The 23,414-nt window shown below is 39.6% G+C and overlaps 1 protein-coding gene across 1 annotated transcript in view; it reads right to left on the minus strand.

Annotated features, from left to right (window-relative positions):
* Positions 1-3,404: 3,404 nt before the first annotated feature.
* hcn2b (hyperpolarization activated cyclic nucleotide-gated potassium channel 2b) overlaps positions 3,405-23,414 on the minus strand; it is a 40,097-nt gene continuing 20,087 nt past the window's right edge. Inside the window, exons 5-8 of the mRNA XM_030727514.1 lie at positions 13,687-13,833; positions 12,942-13,182; positions 9,879-10,043; positions 3,405-4,447 (exon numbers count right to left, since the gene is read on the minus strand). Of these exons, the coding sequence (XP_030583374.1) occupies positions 3,480-4,447; positions 9,879-10,043; positions 12,942-13,182; positions 13,687-13,833 (1,521 nt within the window). The 3' untranslated portion in view covers positions 3,405-3,479. The remainder of the gene's footprint in view (positions 4,448-9,878; positions 10,044-12,941; positions 13,183-13,686; positions 13,834-23,414) is intronic.

The following is a 23,414-nucleotide window of genomic DNA, read 5'->3' on the forward strand; positions in this document are numbered from 1 at the left end:
ACACAGAATCACATCCCCGCTCAGTTCAAATGAACAGCCCTTGTAGGTAAACATTTTAAACACTCTGATTCACCATGCTTTACTCCCATCGATGAATTCAGATATGTTAGAATAAAAACTGGAATGGTAGATACTGTAGTCTAACTTTGGAGAAGCACTGAAGATGAGAAAAATGAGGCTCTATGAAGAAAGCACACAAATACGCAAATACAGATGCTACTGTTGCTGTTTCCGCTGCTGTGCGTGCGAGTGTGTGCGTGTAGCACAGATGTCTTACAAAAGCCTTGAGCATGTACTGAAAAAAATTGAACAGCTGAGTTGCTGTAGCATTTACATAACACTAAACATGTTTGTAAAGTTGCAGAAGAAGTTAAAAAAAAAAAAAAAAAAAAAAGAGTGCGTTTACAGAATTGCGGGCAACACGCTGCTGATGTTTCAGCGGTGGCGATGAAGGGTAAAAATAATGCTAAACTGAAGTGGTAAAAGAACCAGATTTTGCAAATTGATCGGGGGTGGGAGATTACAAAAATAACCTAACAAATAAAACACACACAGTAGAAGAAACCATGCAGACCTCACAGCAACTGGCACAAGAATATATATACAAACTCTGGGTGGTAACTGTGAGTGACTGTAGAAAAACTTTTTTTTTTCTCCCCTTTAATTATTATGTTCAAGTAATATCAGCTCATACCAGATGATAATATGCATTCTGTTAGAGATTACAAAGAGATTCTTTTTTTCAAACTTTTTTATATATATATATATATATCAGATCTACATTTACAGTAAACTAGGTTATATAAATAAATAGTCTGGTTTACATGATGCACACTATGTTTACACATAGAAATACCATGTCTGTCAAGTTATTTTTAGTGAACAGTCAGCATGGTTTAAATCTATCTGCTTCCAAAGACAGATGTTAAACAAATTCTCTTTAAAGTTTGGGATCTCACTCCTAAATATTGCATCTTCGTTAACACCTCGAGGACAGAACATCATCTGCATACAGTGGAGCATTCACTCCGTTTCAAACAGTTATTGCTTCATGTGATAAACATCACTTTCAGACAATAAGACTGGATGAGTTTAGTGTTGTCTGATTTTTATGCTAAATCACTGTGAGGTTTGCACACACACACACAAAAAAAAAACTGCAATCTTTGGAACTTTGGTTTCAGTTTTCATGCGTAATTCAAACATGGGGTTTAGTTATAATCATTAAGCCTGATCTGTAATATCTTGTGATATGAGTTAAGGTACTGATGCCAACCTTTTTTTGCACTCAGTCTGGTTTACTCTCTTTCTCTGTTACACTATCATCCTCTACTATGTGCTTTCCACTGAAGTAAAAATATCTATAAACTAATTTAGTCACAAAATGCATTTCCTGTCCTAACAGAGCGCCTCCAGGACACAATCTGAAGTTCAGAAAAATACCATTCTCATAACAAGCCTCTATTAATTATTTTGGAGTACCTAATAGGTTCCATGGGGCATAATTTGGGGATAAAACAAAAACACAACCTCAAAAACACTATACAAAAATACTTATAAACCTTGAACTTTGTCCCATTCGGAACTCTCAAGGTGGATAACAATGCCCGAACTGGAACTAAACAAAATGAAAATGCAAAAATGATCATAGGAGACGAACTCATTATTGGCACTGTATAATGAAATCCAATTGAAGGAGAATAATAACAGTCCCAAACAGACCCGGGGGATTCCAATTTCCACACTCATTACCCAGTAATGGTTCAGGCATTAGTGAGATGAGGTGAATAGAATATCAGGTCCAGGAGAAAAGGTTCCCTTCCTAATGCTTTTGGACTCAAATTGCCGGAATTCCGTGTCCTCTTATTGAAGCCTTAATAACAGAGGCACACTGCAATATACATCCTGCAAAGTAACAGCACCGTCCTTGGCTGTGGACCAAAACTGTAGAGTTAACAGTAGCACTGAGCTTCGCAGGAGTATCATTATCGGTGTGAATTGGCTTTGGCATAGTGACACATTGCCCAAACTGCAGCTAAAGGAAAGTGGGATTAGGGGTTGGGAAAAGAATGAATTTACATTTTGATGAGAGAATTTACATTTTAACTACAAAAATCATTTTAATTGGCTGGCAGTGAATTACAATTTAAAAGAATAGAATATTTCCACAATTGTGGGATATTACCACTCACATGACTACAGTCCATAAACCTGTACTTCAGTACGTGTGTGTTCGTCCAAAAAAAAAAAAAAAAATATATATATATATATATATATATATATATATATATATATATATATATATATATATATATATAAATGATCTCCTTGTGATCTACTTATATGATGGACTTAAACGGACCTAAAGCTGCATCAGTCAGTTTGTGGTCACTTGAGGGCCAGAGTCTGATATCACTTACCTTAGAAAGTTGCTCACATGAGCAACATTATTATTGCATCACAGTACTTTTCTGGGCCCCTAGTTAACTCTCGTTTGGTCTCAGTAAGATCATAAAAACTATTTTTTTATGATAGTTTAAAATTCAGGCTGAGACAGGGCTGAATTTGTCTCTCTGTAGTTGCTACTCTGCAGGTCTAGCATATTTCAATATTAATTATTTGCTGGAAAAAGGGTAAACAGTACCACAAACTTGCAGGTGTTAAAAAAATGGCTAAAAGAGGGTCAAAAACTCCAGAGATGCAGACTGAGATCATCAGATTCACTGTTAATTTAAAATACAATGATGAATGCGGCTTTAAATAAAACAAACGGGCTTATGTGCACTTTTGAAATAAGTGCCCTGGCTTAAAGAAACAATACAACTGCAATTTCAGCATTAAGGATATTAACTGTCTGTGATGTGACATGTCTTGGACTTACATATTTATTTGAGTTATGGACTATCATATCTTATTACTCTGGTTTATAAATCCACTTTCAGTCAAAGTCAACTCCTTTTGCCTCATATTTTTAAACATCATCTATCTTAATATTATCCAATTTTCTTTTTCAAAATTTGAAACTGACAAAGTTTGCTCAAATATAGCAGTAAAATCCCATTAAAGTGCCAACTTCTGATACCTAAAACACTTCCCATCTTTAAAGACTTCTTTAATTCCCATCCGATTCTAAGTTTGCATAAAATGAGGCAATGAAGAGGACAGTGAAGCAAATCGCCCATATGTTGTTGATTATGTTGTGAAATAAAAACGCTACTGTACCATTACCAATCTGCAACTAGTACTTCTGTTAGTAGAAACATCTCAGTGCTGCAGTGTTAAAAGTCACCATACAGACTTTATGTTAGAATGATCAGTTCTCAGTTTCTCCCTGCTGCATCTCATTTGACATTCATACAATCGGATAGTCAAACTGGAGTAAAGAGAAGAAGAATTGTTGGAGGGGGAACAGAAATCCCTCCATGTTCCTGCAGTCAAGACCGTTGTTGAGTCACTGTCCTAGAAATGTTTAATTATGTTCACAAGTTTGAGGACAGCCTGGATCTGACTTTGATGTGGTCTGTCTCGGGAAGGCTCACAATAGAGTCCTTCTTGGGTAGTCCTGATTCTCCCAGACCAGTTCCCACTCCTCCTACTGCTACCCCTGCACCAGATGCAAAACCATGAATAGAACCAGGAAGGGATGCTACGGGGAAGGCCCCAACAGACATTTGGTGTGGGAGAACCACCCTATGTGGTATAGCGCTCCGGATGCCTGTGTGACCCAATGGGGTCTGAGGGGGCTCAATGGAAGTGGAAGAGACTCGTGTAGACTGGGGTGGACTAGGGACACTTGGTTGTGCCACCTCGTGAGGCAGTGAGGGCTGAGAAGCTGACAGTGCCCTGGCATCTTGGCTCAGACTTCCCATTTGCAAGGAATGGGTGCTCTTATGTGTGCTGGGCCTGTGTATAGGGCTGGCTATGTGCTGCTGGACTAGAGAAAGCTGCGAGCCTGAGGTGGGACCAGCCATGGCACTGGATCCATACTGGAATGATCGCCCGCCAGTTGCAAGTGGGCTCTGAACAGGGCTGGACAGGACCGGAGCAAAGGCACCAGAAACAAGTAGTTGAGACTGTATTGGAGAGGCTGAGACAGGGCTTGGTACATTTTGCATCACCTGAAATCTCCTCATCACCCTGGGAGACTGCAGGTTCCCTACTCCCACAGAGTTTCCTTGCATTGGTGGACAAAAATTCATGGCTACAGCCTGCTGCAGAGTGGCAACTGCTGAATTTTGGGGCTGGATGGAGGAACTCAGAGGAGTAAAGATCCCACCAGGCAGAGGAGGTGTCATGGACATGGCCCGCGGGCGTGGCACATCCACCTGTTGAACCATCTCTCGATCATATTTAACTATCTCCTGGATCATTTCGTTCTCACGATTGTTGAAAACACCTGAGTTGAGATCATGCTGAACTTTGTGCATCAGGATTGAGTTCTTCTTGCCTGTAAAGACATGGAAAAAGGAAATAGCAGTGTTGCTGGAGCAAATGCAAACAGTGGGGGGGGAGGGGGGGGTCTTTATTAAGGCATGAAAATGCAACATTAATTATTAACAATATGCTAATATATAATATATATATAATAATATAACAATATAAAAAAAACAGCTCCATCCTTTACACATGGCCTTAATCTAGCCTTCAGCAAGCCAGATATACTGCATGTATGTATTTTTCTGCAAACATGAAATCCAACACTGATGGACACATAGACACAGAAACACCCTCTGCTTAGAATAGGGTATCAGAAATATAGTGATTTCCTGTTGTAGATGTAGGCACTCATTATTTTTGCTGTCACCTCTCTGCGTATGATGTAAGAACATGTTCACTGATAAAATTTTTGTTTCCTCTGGAACTCTGCATGTAGTAGCCCTACAGGAGAAAACACTATTTACTTCACTGCAATTCTAACTGCAGCCATGACAGCTATTGCAGCTCACTATTAACTCGGCAGCTTACTGATAAACAGCAGCAATTGTTGCATCTATTACTAAATTTGACGGTTGCATGAGTTGTAATGGATAAAGGAAGCTCAGCAAACTACAAACAAGAGATTAGTGAAACCATCTGAGGAAGAAGTCTATGCCCCACTTAATCTGGCACTGGGACTCTAGCCTTGACCACCACTGAGGAAGGCACACCTGGGTTTACTGCCAGATGCTGACCAGCCGCATGCCCTCCTGGAGATGATAGAACCGGATCCAAATTAGCAAGCCAATCAACAGAACCTAAGCTGCCAGCAGCGCACTGGATCCGGTCTTGCCAGCTCAAAGCACAGCTGGATGCAATGCTGGATGAGTGGCCCCAATTTCAGAAGCAGTTGCACAGCTGACTTGAGGCCTTTCTCCATCATCATCTCAGCTGTGAGTGTGGTGGCCAAAAACACACACTTGAGCAAGTGATGTGTGATCTGCTGCCTTAGCAGCAGCATACTCAGTGTAGTTGGTGAAGTAAAAAAACAGCCACATGATGTATCACACACTAAAATCAGTACTTAAGAATCCCCAACTGCAGTCTCTCCAGACACTTCAACAAATGCACTACAGTAAGTAGACAGGACAAGAAAAAATACAATATGTGCACTCTGATCTACAGCAACATGGAATGTACAGGTCATGCAGTATACATCAGGGAGTTAGGAACCATACCGGCATGCACCAGTTCATTCCTTAATTCAGTTGTCTGTAATGATTCATATCACTTTAAAATATTAACCTGTTTTATGTGATCTCAGACTGCAAATGACTTCGAGAAATGCACTGCTTCCTATGAGCAACACTTAAAAGCACTTAGGAGTAAAATGGTAAACCCGTTGGGATTATAAAGGAAGATTTGCAGGAGGTGCTATGATGTATGTCACTGACAAGTGAGTTGTAGAATCCCACTTAACAGATATTTTTGTTTTAGGACTAAGACAGAATAATTCAAGTGAAAGCAGGTGTGCATTTCAGCAGGGGGCCCATCCAGGGTCACAGCACTACTGTAGAGAAGAGCGTAATGGGATCACACAAGTTCAAACCCACCACTGTCAAGCAAGTAAGATGACTGTGTCAGAGACTATTGTGTTTGATACCTGCTGAGTGCCGAGTATCTTCCCTCTGATGTGATGTCCAGACAGGCTAATAGTCAACAAACAGAGCATGCTCTCGCCTTAATAATGACACCCATTCACATGCGAGGAAAAGGCAACTAATGGTGAGATGAACTGAACAAACCTTCAATATGTCAACTTTCAACAAGAAAAGTAGAAAGTTCATTGCAGGTGAGCATTAGATACCATTGAAACAGGAGGCAATGAAGTATGAGAGGAAAAGAAGGATGCTGTGATGTGTTGCTGCAGGGATTGGAGGTTGAGACCAAAGACAGGATTCTGGCAGCTTGTTGGCCTTCTTAGCAAAATCCAGATGATCCAACATCTGTTTCTTAGTAACAAAGAGAGACTCACAGGAGATGGGGCATGTAGAGATATTTGTGTGTTCATATGGAAACTTCAGTAGTCCATATGACTTCTATAGTATTGCAGCCAGCTTGGTTTGCCAGTGCAGAAGGCAGTCTAAAAAGCTAGCTTATCAGTAAGCGCAAAGCCCGAGGCCAACTGTACATCACAAACAAAGACAATTAACCAGAAGGAGAACGTGAGGGGGAGACTGATGATGATCATTTGGTGACTTGTGCCTTACCAGCATGATGCATTTGTTGCACGTGTGGAATGAAAACACTTACAGTTTGGCAATATAATGGTGGGAGAGCAGGATGATTATGCAAATTTGCACTAGGTGGAGTGTATAGAGGTGAAAACAGATCTACAAAGGTTGAATATATTTAAACCTCTGCAATTTTGCTTGATTCTGTGCAGCAGAAGCCTGTCTGCCCAGATTCTCCCATACACTGAATTCTCCTGATGCCACCAACAATCAAAAATAGAGGACAAGCTCGCGATCACCATTTGTGGGTAGCCATAAACGTGTGAATCAATTTAGCGTTTATATAGACACACAAATAATTAGAGGGCTTGGAAAAAATCATGGGAGTTCCTGGTAAGTTCTGAATATATGTTACTGTAATTTCATTCCAGCTGTCAGTTGACCTCCTCTTCCTCCTCCCACTGGTTTTACATCCCACAAGAGTTGTACTCACTGGCGCAGACTGACTCAGATTGACTGCAACATGTTGGCAGCCTGTCCGCATTTATAAATTAGGTGTCAGTTATTTGCAAACCATTGCCAATCTGTGTGAGAGTGATTGTGATCAAACGTGGTCACCGAGAGGTTGAGGGTGTTGGATGCTCAACCTCCGCGCGACCGGTTGCTGAATGTGAAAAAAATACAATGCATTCCCCAGGTAACAACCAATTTTTCCTGGTCCGTAAGAGATGCTGTCGTACTTTTCTCTAGTTTGACTGAGCATGAAAATTCTCATAGATATGGTGATTTTTCTTGTTATACATCCTCCTCAGGTGGTTAAAAACTGGCAAAGAAATACTGCCAGCTGCTGCCAATCAAGTGTGCATAAATAACAAAGAGATGATAAAAATGGATGACAATAAAACGGGAAAAAGGCCAGCAACCACCTGATCGTGTTCTCCATTTGCATTCTCTGAAGTGCAAATGGAGAACTTGATTGGGGTTATTGTGCCTTTGAAGAAGTTGATACTCCAAGCTGGAGCTGCCTCATTTGCAGACTTCAGAGCTAAACCACAGACAACACATCACTGTTTCCACAACAATACCATTACCAAGTAACACCTCCATCCACTCTTCATTTGCTGCTGCTAGAGCTTGTTTTACTGGCCACTGAATTGTAGAGAACACACAAGGTCACACTCCATCCTCTTGTTTGTAACAACCACATATAGACACTTATTTGACAATAGACACGTAATTAATGGCCCACACAGATCAAAGACTGTTTTTTTTTTTTATTGGAATGTATGGAAAGCTGAATCCGCAGTCCTGGTTTCGGTCAACAATGTAAGCATTTTGGTCTGATCTGAAATTCAAGCTTATAGTTGCCCCCAGAGAAAAAAAATAAATACATGTTAAAGACAAAAGAGCTTAAAAGCTACATTTTTTAAAGTTTGGTATTTAATTATGAAAGATATTTAACCAACAAAGCATCTCTTTTTGTTTAGATTCCACATTCTTAACATGCCTGTCTACAGATCTCTGTGTCTGTCGTCCACTTGTTTTGTTTTCTGACTGTCAAGAAAGCCAATTAAAAGAGTTCATCCTTAGTGACTAGCATGCATCAAGCATGGATGGAGCCCAGTGGGAATGTCTGATTGGAGGTTCGGTCTTGAAGCAGACAATCCTCTCTTCAGGTTTATGAGCTGCCTGATTGAAGGCTGCTCATGTGTGGAACCTGGCTGCTATGGCAACAGCTGGCAGGTGGCAGAAGCAGGTCCTTGTCAACGTATGAGGCGGGGTCATGTGATGGGGGGATGCAACATTAGCTGCACAGCTGACCTTGGGGGGCATGATGGAAGGTGGAAAGTTGTTTTTAATGTGAAGGAAAATATAAACTGTCAATCAGCATTCAGTGAGCGCATCTTTGTGATGACTTTTTGTTTGTTTGTTTTTTTGTTTTGTTTTTCTTATTTTCACCCCAATCAGACAGTCACCGCTGAGCAATCATTGAAGAAATCAGTATGACACATTTCAAGTAAAGTAAAAGTATTAAATAGCTTTTTCTTCTCAAAATAGCAAATATCTACCAAAAGCATTAAACTACACTGAAACAACTGAACTCAGCAAACCTAATGAGATACATATTCACCTTTGATTTATTTCCTCAACGCTCCACCAAGCACAGTCCTTGTTAGGATCATTCATAGAGTACATCACAGCTATCAGACAGCGCAATGTTTTGACAGAGACATCACAGTAATGAATGAGTATGTTTTCCTTATGCTTCATTTCATCTTGTGAATGACTCATAAGCTCATGAAGACAGCACGCGTGTGGCGTAATTATCCAAGACTAAATCTCTTTTCACAAGTCATGTCAAAATAAATATATATTTCTTTTGTTTATTGCTCGGTCTTGCATCTTTTATTCCAGTGTTTTGTAGCATCTTTCTCTATAAATTTGAATAACGCTGGGGCCTGTGTTGCTACAGTACTGTGCAAAAGCCCCCCCCTAATTTCTTTTGCTTCTTAAAATACAGACTTTCTTGTATCTGAAAGTCATGTCTTTAAGAGATAGGAAAAAAAATCCAGCCCTTCAGTCGAGCCATCTACTGTTCACCAAAACCTCATCAGAAACGGGATCATTGTCAAGGAAAGCAAACATAGAGAAAAGGCTGGGTCGACCTAAACCTAACTACACTGATCAGCCACAACATTAAAAGTGCCTGCTTAGAAAGTCGAAGTCCCCTATGTGCTTCTAAACAGCCTCGAACCACTCTCCTTCTGGGAGTGTCCTGTGGTGTCTGACATCCAAAAGTTTGCAGCAGATCCTTTGGTATCCTGTAGGAAGCAGGGTGGGGCCTTCTGGGAATTGGGCTTGTTTTGGTGCATCCCATGGATGCTCATTTAAACTGGGATATCATGTTTTTGGTGGGGTGCAGTGTTGTAATGGGTGCGGCTGCTGTTGTCAGCTGTCAAGGAGTGCTATTGCTATGGGGGTTGTATGGCATGGTTTACAAAAATGTTTTGGTGAGTGGTATTATCACCATAACATCCACATAAATGCCAGGACCCAGAAGCATTGCTAGCAGCGGTTTTAATGCTGTGGCTGGTCAGTGGAAATACAAATTCTGGGACTTCAACCATAGAGTTAAAATTTTATTTTGAAATTCTGTATAGGCATCATATCAAAGCAACTGCTGGGGATTTATCAATCCTCTTTTTTTTAATGAACAAATCATCTTACCTATCCTGTCCAATCTGTCAATGGCAACTGTCTCGAACGCCCTCCTCATCATGGGATACTCCTCCAGCACCTCGTTGAAGTTGTCCACAGAGAGAGAATACAGGCGGCAGTAGGTGTCCGCTCGCACACTGGCTGTCCGTCTGCCACGAGTCAGCAGGCAGATCTCTGCAGGGGTGAGAGATATGGTCAGATCAGAAAATGGCAGAGAAACACTTTGTCTTTCTGCTGAGCAGTCGGAACCTCAGCCACGGCACTGTTACATTAAATTTTAAAATGTTCATCTTAAAAGAGAACTTGTTTTTTCACTGGGCTGTAGAAAAGTCTCAGGCTTAAGGAAAAGTGTGACCAGAATAAAGGGGTTTAATAATACAAAGGCTGTGCGTTGTCAGTTTGACCCACTGACAGTAACCTTAAGTATTTCCTCAACCACTAGCAGCACTGTAGTTAGAGATGTGCAGCTAAGCTTCATTGCGTTCTGTCGTTTCCCTTCCCTTTTTTAGTATCTTCTTCTCTGTTGCTTTTTTTCTTTTATCGGCTGGGGCTGACTGTTGTCTTGACAACCATATGCCCTCCTTTTCCCTCACCTGAAAGGTCGACCTCCTCTGACTCTCTGGGGAAAAGGGGGGGAAAAAAAGGAAACACGGGTATACACCGTTAAGAACACTGACTGTTCCTGTTTATATGAGATTTCTCACAAACTCAGAGTAATCCCAATCACATTATATACAACGGGTGATTTGTTGTTGTTGTTGTTGTTTTTAAATCTATTTATTTATTTTTTGTAACTCATCCCTTTGGGCAGTCTTAAAGTAACACGGCAGCTTTCTTTGAGAGGTGTGCTGACACAGGTACGTGTAGCTGATATCTGTCTGCTAGGTGAATTCAATTTTAGTATTTTATTAGTTTGTTACTAAGCACTAATTAGCAAGTATGTGTGTCTATACACTGTACCCAAACAGCCCCACCCCCACTCCCACCCCATGCAAACAAAGGTATTGTTTTAAGTCAATACACTGCAAGGTTCGGCCACAGGTGCCTTCACCTGCATGCACATACACATTTCTACACAAGAGACACACACTGTACATAGAGTACCTTCGTATTAATTCACTGACTGTGAACTTGATGTTCAGAGGTTACCGAAGAACAACCTCGAATGTCACCATTTGTTCTGTTTATCTAATAAAGGTTTTCTGTTTCCTCGGTAGATTAATGATTAACGGCCTACACAGATGCTTCACTTACTGTTCATAGTTAGCTGCCACAGTGGCAGTAAAAGCCAGAGAATTACTGTATAAAACAGATATGCAGGTACAGTATTATGCTGTAAAATGAATGAAACAGTTCATTAATTACAACAGCAATTAATTAAACTATACTGTATATGACCCGGTCCCCTAAAAACAACAGGTTTTGCCCCGTGATCTTTATTAACTGAAATTCTGTATTGCCTTCATATTAAAGAATCTGCTTGTAATCCAATTTTATCAGAGTTGTGGAAAAACCACAAACTCTCCCAGACGTCCTTTTCAGAAAATTCACATCTGGGATATCCCTGTTTATACAAAACACAGACATTTACATGTTGCTTGCATCAATATGTGTGCAGTGGGAAGTGCTGGCAGACGATAGGAATGCTAATGAAACTGCTGGTGCTGAATTAAAAGGGTTTTCAAACCGCTGGGTGATCATTTGTAGCTCGCAGACAGGGAAGCTGTCATCCTTAAATATACTGAGAAAAGAGAAAAATGCTGGGTGGTTAATGAGAACTGTAGTAATTTTAATCTTCCCCAGAAATTCTGGATCATAACCTGTTTCTGTGGCATGAGCTGCATTGATGAATTGCTATTCCAATTAGTATAATGACTGGAAATTCTCTTTTATTGTTTCATTTTCTGATGCGTTCACAGGAATTAACTCCTTCTCCTGGTTCTAACAGCAACTTGGGATGGGGAGTACTACTCGGACTGTAAAATCTCTTCTTGTTTGTCTTGTTGTTGTTGTCTAGTTGTAAATATACAGTTACAGACTGTTCTGTAACAAATGCATAGAAATATATAGAAATATGATGCCAGTATCTGGAGAAGAGATGGAGACTGTGCACTCTGTGGAAACTGTGGGGAAGAAATACAAACCCTTTCTCAAAAGCGTCAATAAAATGTTTGTGTGTGATAAATATGTCCAAAAATATGGTTTGATGTGCCAATAGCTAAGGTAGAAAGTTGAAACACCATGAAATTGCTTCTTAATGTTAGAAAGTCTAAGAGCTTTGTGCTTTAGTTGGTTAGTGCTGTTGACACTACCATCTACTTACTGCTACTGAGTTACTCAGATATTTTACCAAACATACACACTCCAGTGGCACTGAAACTGTGTTTCCCCCTCAATATTCACGCACTGCTAGTTTTGTGCATGGAGACCTATGATTTCTTCCCTGGTGGCAGGCATGACTTCAAACACTCGATGTTTGACATTATAAATGGCCCCATCATCTTCATTCTGCTGTGCTAATTAGGTGTTATTAATTAGGTGTGTGTGTGTGTGTGTGTGTGTGTGTGTGTGTGTGTGTGTGTGTGTGTGTGTGTGTGTGTGTGTGTGTGTGTGTGTGTGTGTGTATGCGTGCTGTGCAGTCGAGTCACTACAACAGCGCTCTGGGCAGCTGGCACATCAACATAACTGCGAGTGGACAGAGCTTCTGCAGAGGGCACCGGATGTTAAAAATGCAGCCCAAAGAGTCACGCTACAGGACTTAAAAAGTGTATGTCGGTGTGCGTGTGTGTGTGTGAGTTTATATGTGGCAATAGCAGCACTACATGTTTCTAAACAGCCACAGAGGAACAACAGCCTGGGAAAGTGGGACAGAGGTGGCTGTAAGGCAAGGCTAAACAAGAAGTCCAAATAAAATGTTATTTTTTTGTTTATCTGCTTGCTGCAATATTTTCTATTTAAACAGTAAACACACGTGTGGTATTACTGTAGTGGATTCTAGCGGGATTTAATGTGCAAATAACACCTAGAAGAACAGAAATGAATAGACCCGAGTATAATACTGAGTAGACATACCTCCAAAGTAGGAGCCGTCCATCAGCTTCATACCAATGCTTCCTTTGGTCAGGACGCTCACCACCCCGTGCTGAATGAAGTACATCTTCTTGCCAATTGTGCCCTCTCTGATGATGTAGTCTCCAGGCTGAAATACTTCGAAACGCAGTTTGGTCAGCATGGCTGTCACAAAGTTGGGATCTGCATTGGCAAACAGCGGCATGGAGGCCACCAGCTTACGGCAGTTGAAGTTGACAATTTCCTAAACGGTAACAGGAGACAGCGAATGGTTAATTTGTGGAGATTTTTTTTAGCACTTGAATTCACAGCCACAAGCACTGGTTTGATGATAACTGTGTGATGAGTGTAGTACAGTATATTCACGTTTTGCACAGCTGAAACACTAATCTTTATTTTATTTGTTTCTTTTTAGATTATCTTGAGGGACCTTTGCACAGATTTTTTTTCCTTCCTGTTTTTCACTTCAAACCAGATATTTTTCAATAAAAACTGTTTAAAAAATATATAATTAATTTAATAACTGCTGAATTAGTAAATTAGACACTTAATAACTAAACAGTACAGTTCTAGTACAGAGAAGGCTGGAAATAACAGATTTTAATTAAGGGGTTACATTTTTCAGATGAAGCAACTATAAATGAGTATTATATTGAATTTATTCCACCTTATTTCCTCTGTGGGGAGTTGAGAAATGTGTGTATTCATGGGTGAATGAGCACATCACAGTGAATGGGTGCTTTCATACCTCGCGCAGAGGCTCATTAAGCTCCTCCAGGATGCTCTCTTCGTCAAACATCTTGCCCTGGTATCGGTGCTCATAGTAGTCATGGATTTTCTGTCGGAAGTCAGCTGGGAGTTTGTGGAATGACATGTACTGCTCCACTTGTTTGTACTAGAAGGTGGAGAGAGGTGTAAGATATATTAATGAGAATGAAGAGAAGCATAAATCAATGAGAACAGGATTTGGCAACTTTCTTGTTAATTTTGACAGTTTGAGAAGTATGTCCAACTTTAAAGAATCATGGCGGCCTCGCTACAGAAGTTGCAGCAGCTGCAAAGACAATTCTCAAAAGACTGTTTATCAGACTGTTCCCATCAGCTTCAGGCGTGCATGAACAGTAAATCTACTGAGATGTACAGCTCTGCACACACAAGGATCCTATGACCTATTTATACCTTGTAGCCATGGGAGGAAAACTGTGATGAAGTAGTAAAGGAAACATGACAGCTCTGTAGTGCCCATGAGGATTCCTCATGCTCTGATGTGTTTAGAGAAGAAAGATGCTGTGATGGTACTTGCTAAATAAAGCCAGTTTCTCTCTCTCTCTCTAGTGATGTTGCTTTACTAAATCCTTTTTTAAGTAACAAAACTACAGAAAATGCAATCAAGATTTTCACAGAAGAAACATGTATTCCTGTTCTGCGTTTCATTTTTCATGAGGAAGGAAATGTGAAACAAATCTTCAATGAGCTGTGAAGACTGAAGGAAAGATGGTAAATAATTAAATGGAAATGGGCATTTGTGTAGAGAGAGTTTCTATTTAGAGAAAAGAAGATATTTGCCACCTATGCTTGATTAATATGTATTTATGTGGCCAGAAATAATGACGTGAAATGATATGATGACGTGGTTGGCTTTAGCGCTTCGTGTTTGCTCACTGGGGGAGTCAAATTGAACCCACTGATTCACACCATCGCATATTCAGCACTGTGATGCGTATCTGAACCAAATGCAGCCTGAATGTCCACTTTGTTGCTCCGTAACACATTTAATGCCTGAACTCCCCGTGGAAACACAAGCTGCTGGACCTATAGCTTCTCCTACAAGCTGAAATTGCATGGCACCTTACTCACTGTACACAAACCGCTTTTGGATTAGCTTTATTTATTTATACCATGAATATCACACGCAGTTTTACATGCCACCAACTTCCTGAATAAAAAAAAAAATATGTAGATCATTATGCTGCACACACTGTTAGTGTCCTGAGGGTGAAAAAGCGACCACATGATTTAGAATAATGAGCCAACAAGATAACCCCTGAAACTAGTCCAGAGCTCTTCACTTCCTGTGATATCAGCAGACACAGCAACACAAAATGATGCATAAAGATGCAACTTGGACACACAAAAAGGCAGAAACTATTGTATAAAAATAAAATAAAAATCTCTGAAAAAATCATAAAAGTGGAGAATAATATGAATGAATCAATATTTATTAAGGACTCGCAGATAGAAAAGCTGCTTTAAAACAACAATCAATACTGGTCGAAGCGAACAACAAATCCACGTGGCCCAGTGGCTGGAGTTGCTTAATGTTACATAAGGTCCCTCTCTCTTTCTCTTCCAAGTGTGTGTGTTTTGTGTGTGTAATAAGCACTGTGAGTCATACATCTGTGGAATAAACTGTCAGTGGGTTGAGTAGTAGCTTTCATGGGAGAATCTTCCCTGTCTGACACTTACAGTTAGATTTAAAGGACACAGCATGCATGGAGGAGCAGCAGCAGGGGCACTGACAGTGACCTTGCTTGTAATGGTCAAAGACACATTCATTGGACAGGATGGCTTGCTGTCCAGGAAATTACATTTTGCCACATTGTGAGGTGACATATGGCTTAGAGACTAAAATGGAGGCTTGACCCTGATGACAAGGGTGACACGGCAAATCACAATATCCTTTATGCAACACATACTAGCTGCCACGGTATGACATCATTAAACTGTTTCTCTACAGGAGAATTTTCTCTCCAAATACAGCATGGGGAGTGGATTTGACAAAAACAATAAAAAAAACTTGGCTTTATGTAAGAATTGCCATATTGTCAGAAAGGCGTGACCTTTGTCCCTGGTTTCAGGAGAACATAATAAAGTTCTCCAGGTAGTTGGACCATTATAAATCCGCTGCATCTGCTATAATCCTTCTACAATATTTCTGTTTATTATTTCAAAGTTTCCTAATACTTTTTCATTTTCTATCCATGTAACTGCCTGCTATTGTACCGTTGTGGGATGCAGATCCTGGACAAATAAATGTTACTACACACAGTACCGGTCACACCTTCTAATTCAGTGGTTTTTCATTATTTAAAAATTGTCTGTATTATAGATTAATACTAAAGTCATCCAAACTATGAAGAAATACATGATGACAGATTTGCACATCTTGGCATTTTCTCAGTCAGCTTTATGAGGTAGTCGCCTGGAATGGCTTTCAGTTAACAGCTGAGCCTGTCCAGAGTTAATTTTTTTAATTTCTTGCCCTCTTAATGTGTTCGAGGCCATCATTTGTGTTGTGAAAAGGTAGAGTTGGTATTCAGTGAATAGCCCTATTTGAGTAATGTTTTAATCCATATTATGGAAAGAACTACTCAACTAAGTAAAGAAAGATGACAGTCCATCATTACTTTAAGAAATGAATGTAAGTCAATCTGAAAAATTTCAAGATCTTTGAAAGTATCCTCAAGTGCAGTCACAAAGAGCATCAAACGTGATGCAACTGGTTCTCATTAAGACCGCCCCAGGAAAGGAAGACCAAGCGTTCCCTCTGTTGCACAGGATAAATTCAGTCACCAGCCTCAGAAACTGCAAGTTAACAGCACCCCAGATAAGAGCCCACCTAAATGCCTCACAGAGTTCAAGTAGCACACACATCTCAGCATCAACTGTTCAGAGAAGACCTCCTGAATCTGGACTTTATGGTCAAATTGCTGCAAAGAAGCCTCTTCTAAGAAAGTACAACAAGAGGAAGAGAATGGCTTGGGCCAAGCAACACAAAGAATGGACACTAGACCAGTGGAAATCTGTCCTTTGGTCTGATGAGTCCAAATTTGAGATTTTTGGTTCCAAATGCCATGTCTCTGTAAGACACAGAAAAGGTGAGCGGATGGTTCCTACATGTGTAGTTCCCACCGTGAAGTATGGAGGAGGAAGTGTGATGGTACTGTATGGGGGTGCTTTGCTGGTGACACTGTTGGCGATTTATTCAAAATCTAAGGCACACTTAACCAGCATGACTACAACAGCATTCTGCAGCAACATGCCATCCCATCTGGTTCGCACTTAGTGGGACCATCATTTGTTTTTCAACAGGATAATGACCCCAAACACACCTCCAGGCTGTGTAAGGGTTATATGACCAAGAAAGAGGGCGATGGAGCGTCGCCTCAGATGACCTGGCCTCCACAATCACCTGATCTAAACACAGTTGAGATTGTTTGGGATGGGTTGGACCGCAGAGTGAAGGCAAAGCACTGCACCTCTGAGAACTCCTTCAAGACTGCTGGAAAACCATTTGATGGGATCACCTCAGGAAGCTGATTGAGAGAATACCAAGAGTGTGCAAAGATGTAATCAAAGCAAAATGTGCCTACTTTGAAGAATCTAAAATATTTTGGTTTGTTTAACACTTTTAAGTTTACTACATGATTCCTTATGTGTTCCTTCATAGACAGGATGACTTCAGTATTAATTTACAATGTAGGAAAATAAATAAATAAATATAAAAACACTGAATGTGAAGGTGTGTCCAAACCTCTGACTGGTACTGTATATATACAGCAATGGATTACACTTAACATACATACATGATCAAATGTATATCATGTCTGAGTAGATCACCTGCTTTAATGAACAGCATAATGAAATTTCAACTGCAAAAATGATTTAATGCTTCCTCCTCTTTCTTATGTAAACCAATTTTAATCTCCTTCTCATTCAGTCTTAATTAATTGCCTTGGGTCATGGTTAATTTAGCATGAAAGGCCAGCACTAAATGAAACCTTACAGGTTGTCTTGCTCAGCCATCTGCTCAGATTTCTAGCATATGTTGAATGCAAACACATAATCCAAACAATAATAAAATTATATCATATATACAGAATAAAAGGGGGTTCCCCCCAAAATGAATGTGCCCCTCACAGACCCAATAAAAAAAGAAAAGAAAAAAAACAGTTTAACTTGACAAATTCCTCCCCATTCACCATGTGTCAGTAACAATAAAGATGTAGCCAACTTCCATAATATCTGACTCATTCAGTCAAGCACGGGGATAAACGGGAAGGCTCCAATTAAGTGTTTCCTGCCCCAGGATTCAGTATGTGACAGTCTCAATTAAACTGGAATGACAACTCTCTCTCTCGTGAGCTCGCTTCCTCGTTCTCCTACTCCTTAAAATTGGTTGGTGAAGAAGCTTTCTGGTTTTCTCAGCATTAGACTCAGATTAGTGACTATGTCAGTCAAAGTTAGTAGGACAGAGTGATGCTCAAAAGGCCTCGTGTTTGAAGAAAAGCACGTTTATAAGTAAACAGCTAAATTTGAAGGTCTCACATGAGGGAATATTAAGAAATTATGCTGTGGAAATACAAAAGAGCAAAGGAAGAAATGGGAAAAATGGCCAGTGGCTGTTATTCTCACTCAGTTAATGCTTTCATTCATGCTGAATAATACACAAACCATATAGGGAATACAGTTTCTTTGTGTTAAAATTTCCACATAGTTTCTCTGTGTCCTTTTCCCTGTGTTTCCACCTGTGCTCTGCATGTTGCTGTGTCAGTCATTTCCTACTTTATTTTATTACTCACTCTCCTTGCAATTCGCTGTCAGTTTTACTCCTATTCCTTCCTCAGCTTCCTGAGTATATTTATAGTGTCCCTAAATTTAGCTGTGTTTTTTTCTGCATCAGTTTAAAGCTTTCCTTTTGATTGCTATAAGTCCATTTGACTGTACAAAACAAATACATCCATGTCAGGTACACCTGATATGTTTCTGATTTGTACTAATAATGCACTATCCGTTTTAAAAACTCAAATAAAACGCTGTGCAGGAGAAAGATGACACTGAAATCAGGTTCTCCTGCAGTCGTTGTATAAAACTAAATAACATTTATAAAATTAACTCAGAGACTGTGGATCTAATATAAGTGGCAAAAGCTGAACATATTTTTTTTTTTTATTTTTAACTGGACATAAAGCTCCTGGTTGGTGGCTTGCAAGCATGATGCATGGCTGTCACCGAAAGCTGACGCAGAAATTGAATTGGTGCTCCGGTTAATGGGCTCTGTCACTGAGAGTCATGGCTTGAGATGTGACAGTCTTATATCTGTCTATGTGTGAGCTGTTCTAAGTCTATAAAACCCATATCAACTTCAGCAGTACCCTTTAGCTTTTTGACTGAGGAGCAGAGACAGACCCATGGCTTATTGTTATTGTTGTTATATTAATATATTTCAAATGTATTTCCCAAATTACACTGATCACATTGATTTCTTAAAGGCACTTTGGTCTAATCAAGGAGGATTATATATAATTATATTAAAGGTTATAATCCTAATCCATACTTTGCTTTAGTTTAGCTGTTATCATGGATATTTACTTGATTACACGAAGACTTGAACACAGAACCAGCAGGAGTTGCTGTAAAGCCAAACGTTCATCTAAATAACATTGAGATGATGCTGAGTGTTCACTGCAAATGAAGGTCTGGTGTTTCTTACTTTAAGCCCTGAGAAGTGTCTGAGGGCCTCACAAAGAAAGTAAGTAGTAAGTGGATGCTAAGAAAAATGTTTTTTTGGGATCAAACTTCAGATGATGTAGCTGCTCTATCAAATGTAAAAGATGGACTCCAAGTAGTCCAGGTTAGGCCTCAAGTGATTGTCCAGGTTATGAAGTGAGTGGTTCTTCAAGTCGCTGTTTGATACGTCAAGGCCAAGTGCATCACTGCTCATCATCAAAGGCCCCAGGGGTCACATCTCCCTCCTCTCACCACTATTTGGACACACTACCCCATGGCTCTTAAGGGGGAGGAAGTGATGGGGTAGCGGGAGTACAGTTACATAAGGGCTAATGCCCTCTGTCCATGTGCAGTGTCCACTAGCAGATGGTGTATTGCCCAACAATCAAGGGCGAATGGACAGATAAAATGGGAGGGCTTGAGGAAGGAAGATGGGAAGGGGTTTTTCAGACACCAATCACCTCAAGACAAATGAGACAAACGTTCAGCTGCATCTACTGCTTCATAATACCCACAGACATTTGAAAAGTCAAAAAAATATCATTCACAAATTCGTGAAACGACATCAACTATTTAAAAAATTACAATTAAGATGTTTTACATTTTATGTTTATGTTGATTTTAGATATTTTTGTCTTTAAAATAACAGCGAATATCTGTAAAATATCTTGAGCCAGCCCTAATTTTTTCAAATTTATTTTGCAAGGAAAATGACTTCAGCGATATATTGAAACATCCGCAAACACAAATACAGAATATGAGGCAAAAACACAGATTGTACAGTTCTAATGAGTTTGAAAGTCAATATTTGGTATGACTACCTTTATTCTTCCACATGGCCTTCACTCTCCTTAGTAAGCTTTCTTGTAATTTCTGCCTTTGGCTGCCTTTTGTTCCATTCTCTGCCAAGATGATCTCTCACTGCTTCAATAAGTTTGAGGTCCTGGCTCTGTGGAGGCCAATCCATAATTGGTGGTGTTCTATTGTGGTGGTTTTTCTATCCAGGTATACTTTGACTACATTGATAGTGTGTTTGAGAAAAATTAAGCCATTGCTAATCAGAAGCTTTCTAGATGGAATGACTTGGTGAATGCAAATCTGATGGTACTTTTCTGGTGTCGTAATTCTGTTAATTTTAACAAGATCTCCAACACCATTGGCATAAATCAGAAGCTATAGCCGTATCCAAGACATGTCAGCCAGATATGGTTAGTGCAGGACACTTTAAATGGCTCTTATCTGGTATGAAATATTTAGGTGTTAAACTGTGTGCAAATATATCAGATATAATACCTATTAATATGACTCCCCTCCTGGTAAAGATAAAGAGCAGTCTGGAGAAGTGGAATATGCTTAATTTAACATTGTTGGGGAAAATAAATACAGTCAAAATGGTGGTTGCACCTCAGTTTAACTATTTGTCAATGATGCTTCTGATATCAATACCTGGAGAGCTTTTCGCGTAATATAATAGAATGATTAAAGATTATTTATGGAATGGGAAAAAGGCAAGGATTAATTTAAATAAACTTTATGTAAGCATAGTGGTTGGGGAGTTTACAATTATTTATATTCTGTTGAAAGTATAGTGGGCATGTGCTGCTTGGTTTAGTTTGGTTTAGTTTAGTTTGTGCTGTTATCTGTATTTTAGGTTGTTTATTTTATGTTTGTTTTGTATGTTTGAATGGGGCAGGGGTGTGGTTGTTTTTTTTTTTTATGTTTTTGTTTGTTTGCTTGTCTTTCAAATTTAATAAAAAATTTAAATAAAAAAAAAAAAAAAAGATCTCCAACACCACTGGCTGAAATGCAGCCCCCATACCATGACAGAGCCTCCACCGTGTTTTACAGATGGCTGTAGATACTCACTGTTGTACCGCTCATTTGAGCTACTACATATTGACAATGATTTGAACCAAAATTTCAAATTTTGATTCATCACATCAAGACCTGTTACCACAGCTTTTCAGTCACATTCTTGTGTAATTTGACACACCTCGGCCTTTTGTCTGTTTCCCTTCTATAAGAATGGCTTCCTGACAGGCACTGTTCCACTGAGACCGTTACTGATGAGTCTTTGGCAAATAGTAGTAGTAGTAACAAAGTCCCTAAAGATACAATTTAAAATTGGTACTTTGATAAGTTGTTCATTATGTGTAGTCACAACACTGGTCCTTCCCTTGAGGTAGGTGCCTTTTTTGTGCTTGAATAATTTATTGGTCAGTGTTAAGTGGCGATTATGCACTGCATACTTGCAAACACATGATGGACCATCGTCATGTGGCCACAATTTCACCACAGAGAAGTGAATGGTGGATTCACTTCTCTGAGGATAAAACAGAAATGAATGATGTAATTTAAACATTTAAGCAATGCCTCTCTGGATAATCTGGTCTGCTGTGAGCAGTTATCATTAGAAGGACTTTGTAGCTACCTTTTGCAGCCAGTAAACTTAGATCTGTAGACTGCCCCACTCAAATAAATCCAACACTAATTCAGAACCATCTTTTAAATCCACTTCTCAAAATACATTCCCCTAGACTTGCTTTTATGTAATTACTTTTTGATCTTGCCAACTTTTAACCTTGCGATGCTTACCCATGCATTTTTTTAAATCTAATTTCATTTCATTTGTTTTTCTTTTGATCCTGTTTTCTATTTTTATTTCCCAGTAGTTTTTTTTTATTCTTTATTAATTTGTCTTTTTATTATTTAATTTTTGCTTTCTTGTTATGCATTTTGTGCAAGTGCTATTTTCAAAGTTTCTCATTTTTATTGTCACTACTGCCTCTTCAAAGGTGGTTATGTTATTGATTATGCTGATGTTTGTCTGTTAGTTATCAGGATAATCTCGAAAAGTTCAAAGGGATTTAATTTGCTTTTTTTGGGGGGGGGGGGGGGGCTCATTTCACAAAAACCTTGACATGTGGAAGATTAGTTTATGCTCCCTGGAATCACTAATACACTATTCCCATTTGTGCCTCAACACACCTTCCACATTTTCAACTTTCTTCATATTTATTTGATAGGTGCATGGTATTGGTTTGTGACTGATTTTGGTTGGACTGTTTGTCATTAATGCCATAAATCTAAAGGAGGGCCTCTTGCAGTGAACACAGATCACAGTTATCCTTCTAATAGAGACTCAAGAGAGACTGGAAAAAAAAAGAAAGGAAAATGAGAGTCTGTCTCCATGCTGCAGTCTGTTTTGTGTCAGTTATGTGTTTCTGTCCTCCTATTAACACTGTGACGTCTGGAGCAGTCGGTTCCTGCCGTCTTTCTGGTCCACGATTCTTCCATGATGCACAACAATGAAATAATGAACAGAGGAGCAAAACCATGTAAGGCTGGACCGAGCCAGCTTAGCCAACATCCAGTTTGTCGCCAGTCACTCCTGACTGTTTGTTCATCATTAACCACTGAACTAAACAGTGCAGCACAGCGGTCCATAATAAGTCCTGCCAACAGATAACAGGCTGGAGACAGAGCTATGAGCTGCAGTCGTCAAGCTGACAAAACAGATTCTTTGTGTAAGACAGTCTAAATGCTAGCAACAGCATGGACTTGTATTGACATACCACAAAGTAAACAGTTAGCATTGCATGCTGTGTTGAGACAGAAATGTCATAACTCCCGTACTAAGCATCTTCTCCTACAGATACCCCACTGACCAAAGAGAGCTGTGGATCTGTTTACTGTGGTACTGAGTTAGACAAAGCATGCTGGCATTGTTCTGCTTTTACCAGATCTGACATATATATTGTTGGGTTATTGATCTGTTTATGGTTTGGACCATAAATAGAGATAGTTAGTGTGAGATAAGGAGAGGGATGTTGTGTTAATGAGAAAGTGGTGAGCAGTGATTCCCAACATTTTCCTTCTGTAGAGCATATCTCTGTCACATTATTTCAACAACCTTCCACAACCACAATATCAAATGATGCCTTCACTTGAATTGTGAATATTTAG

The sequence above is a fragment of the Archocentrus centrarchus genome, chromosome 4 (genome assembly GCF_007364275.1).
Source record: "Archocentrus centrarchus isolate MPI-CPG fArcCen1 chromosome 4, fArcCen1, whole genome shotgun sequence".
Taxonomy (NCBI): Eukaryota; Metazoa; Chordata; class Actinopteri; order Cichliformes; family Cichlidae; genus Archocentrus; species Archocentrus centrarchus.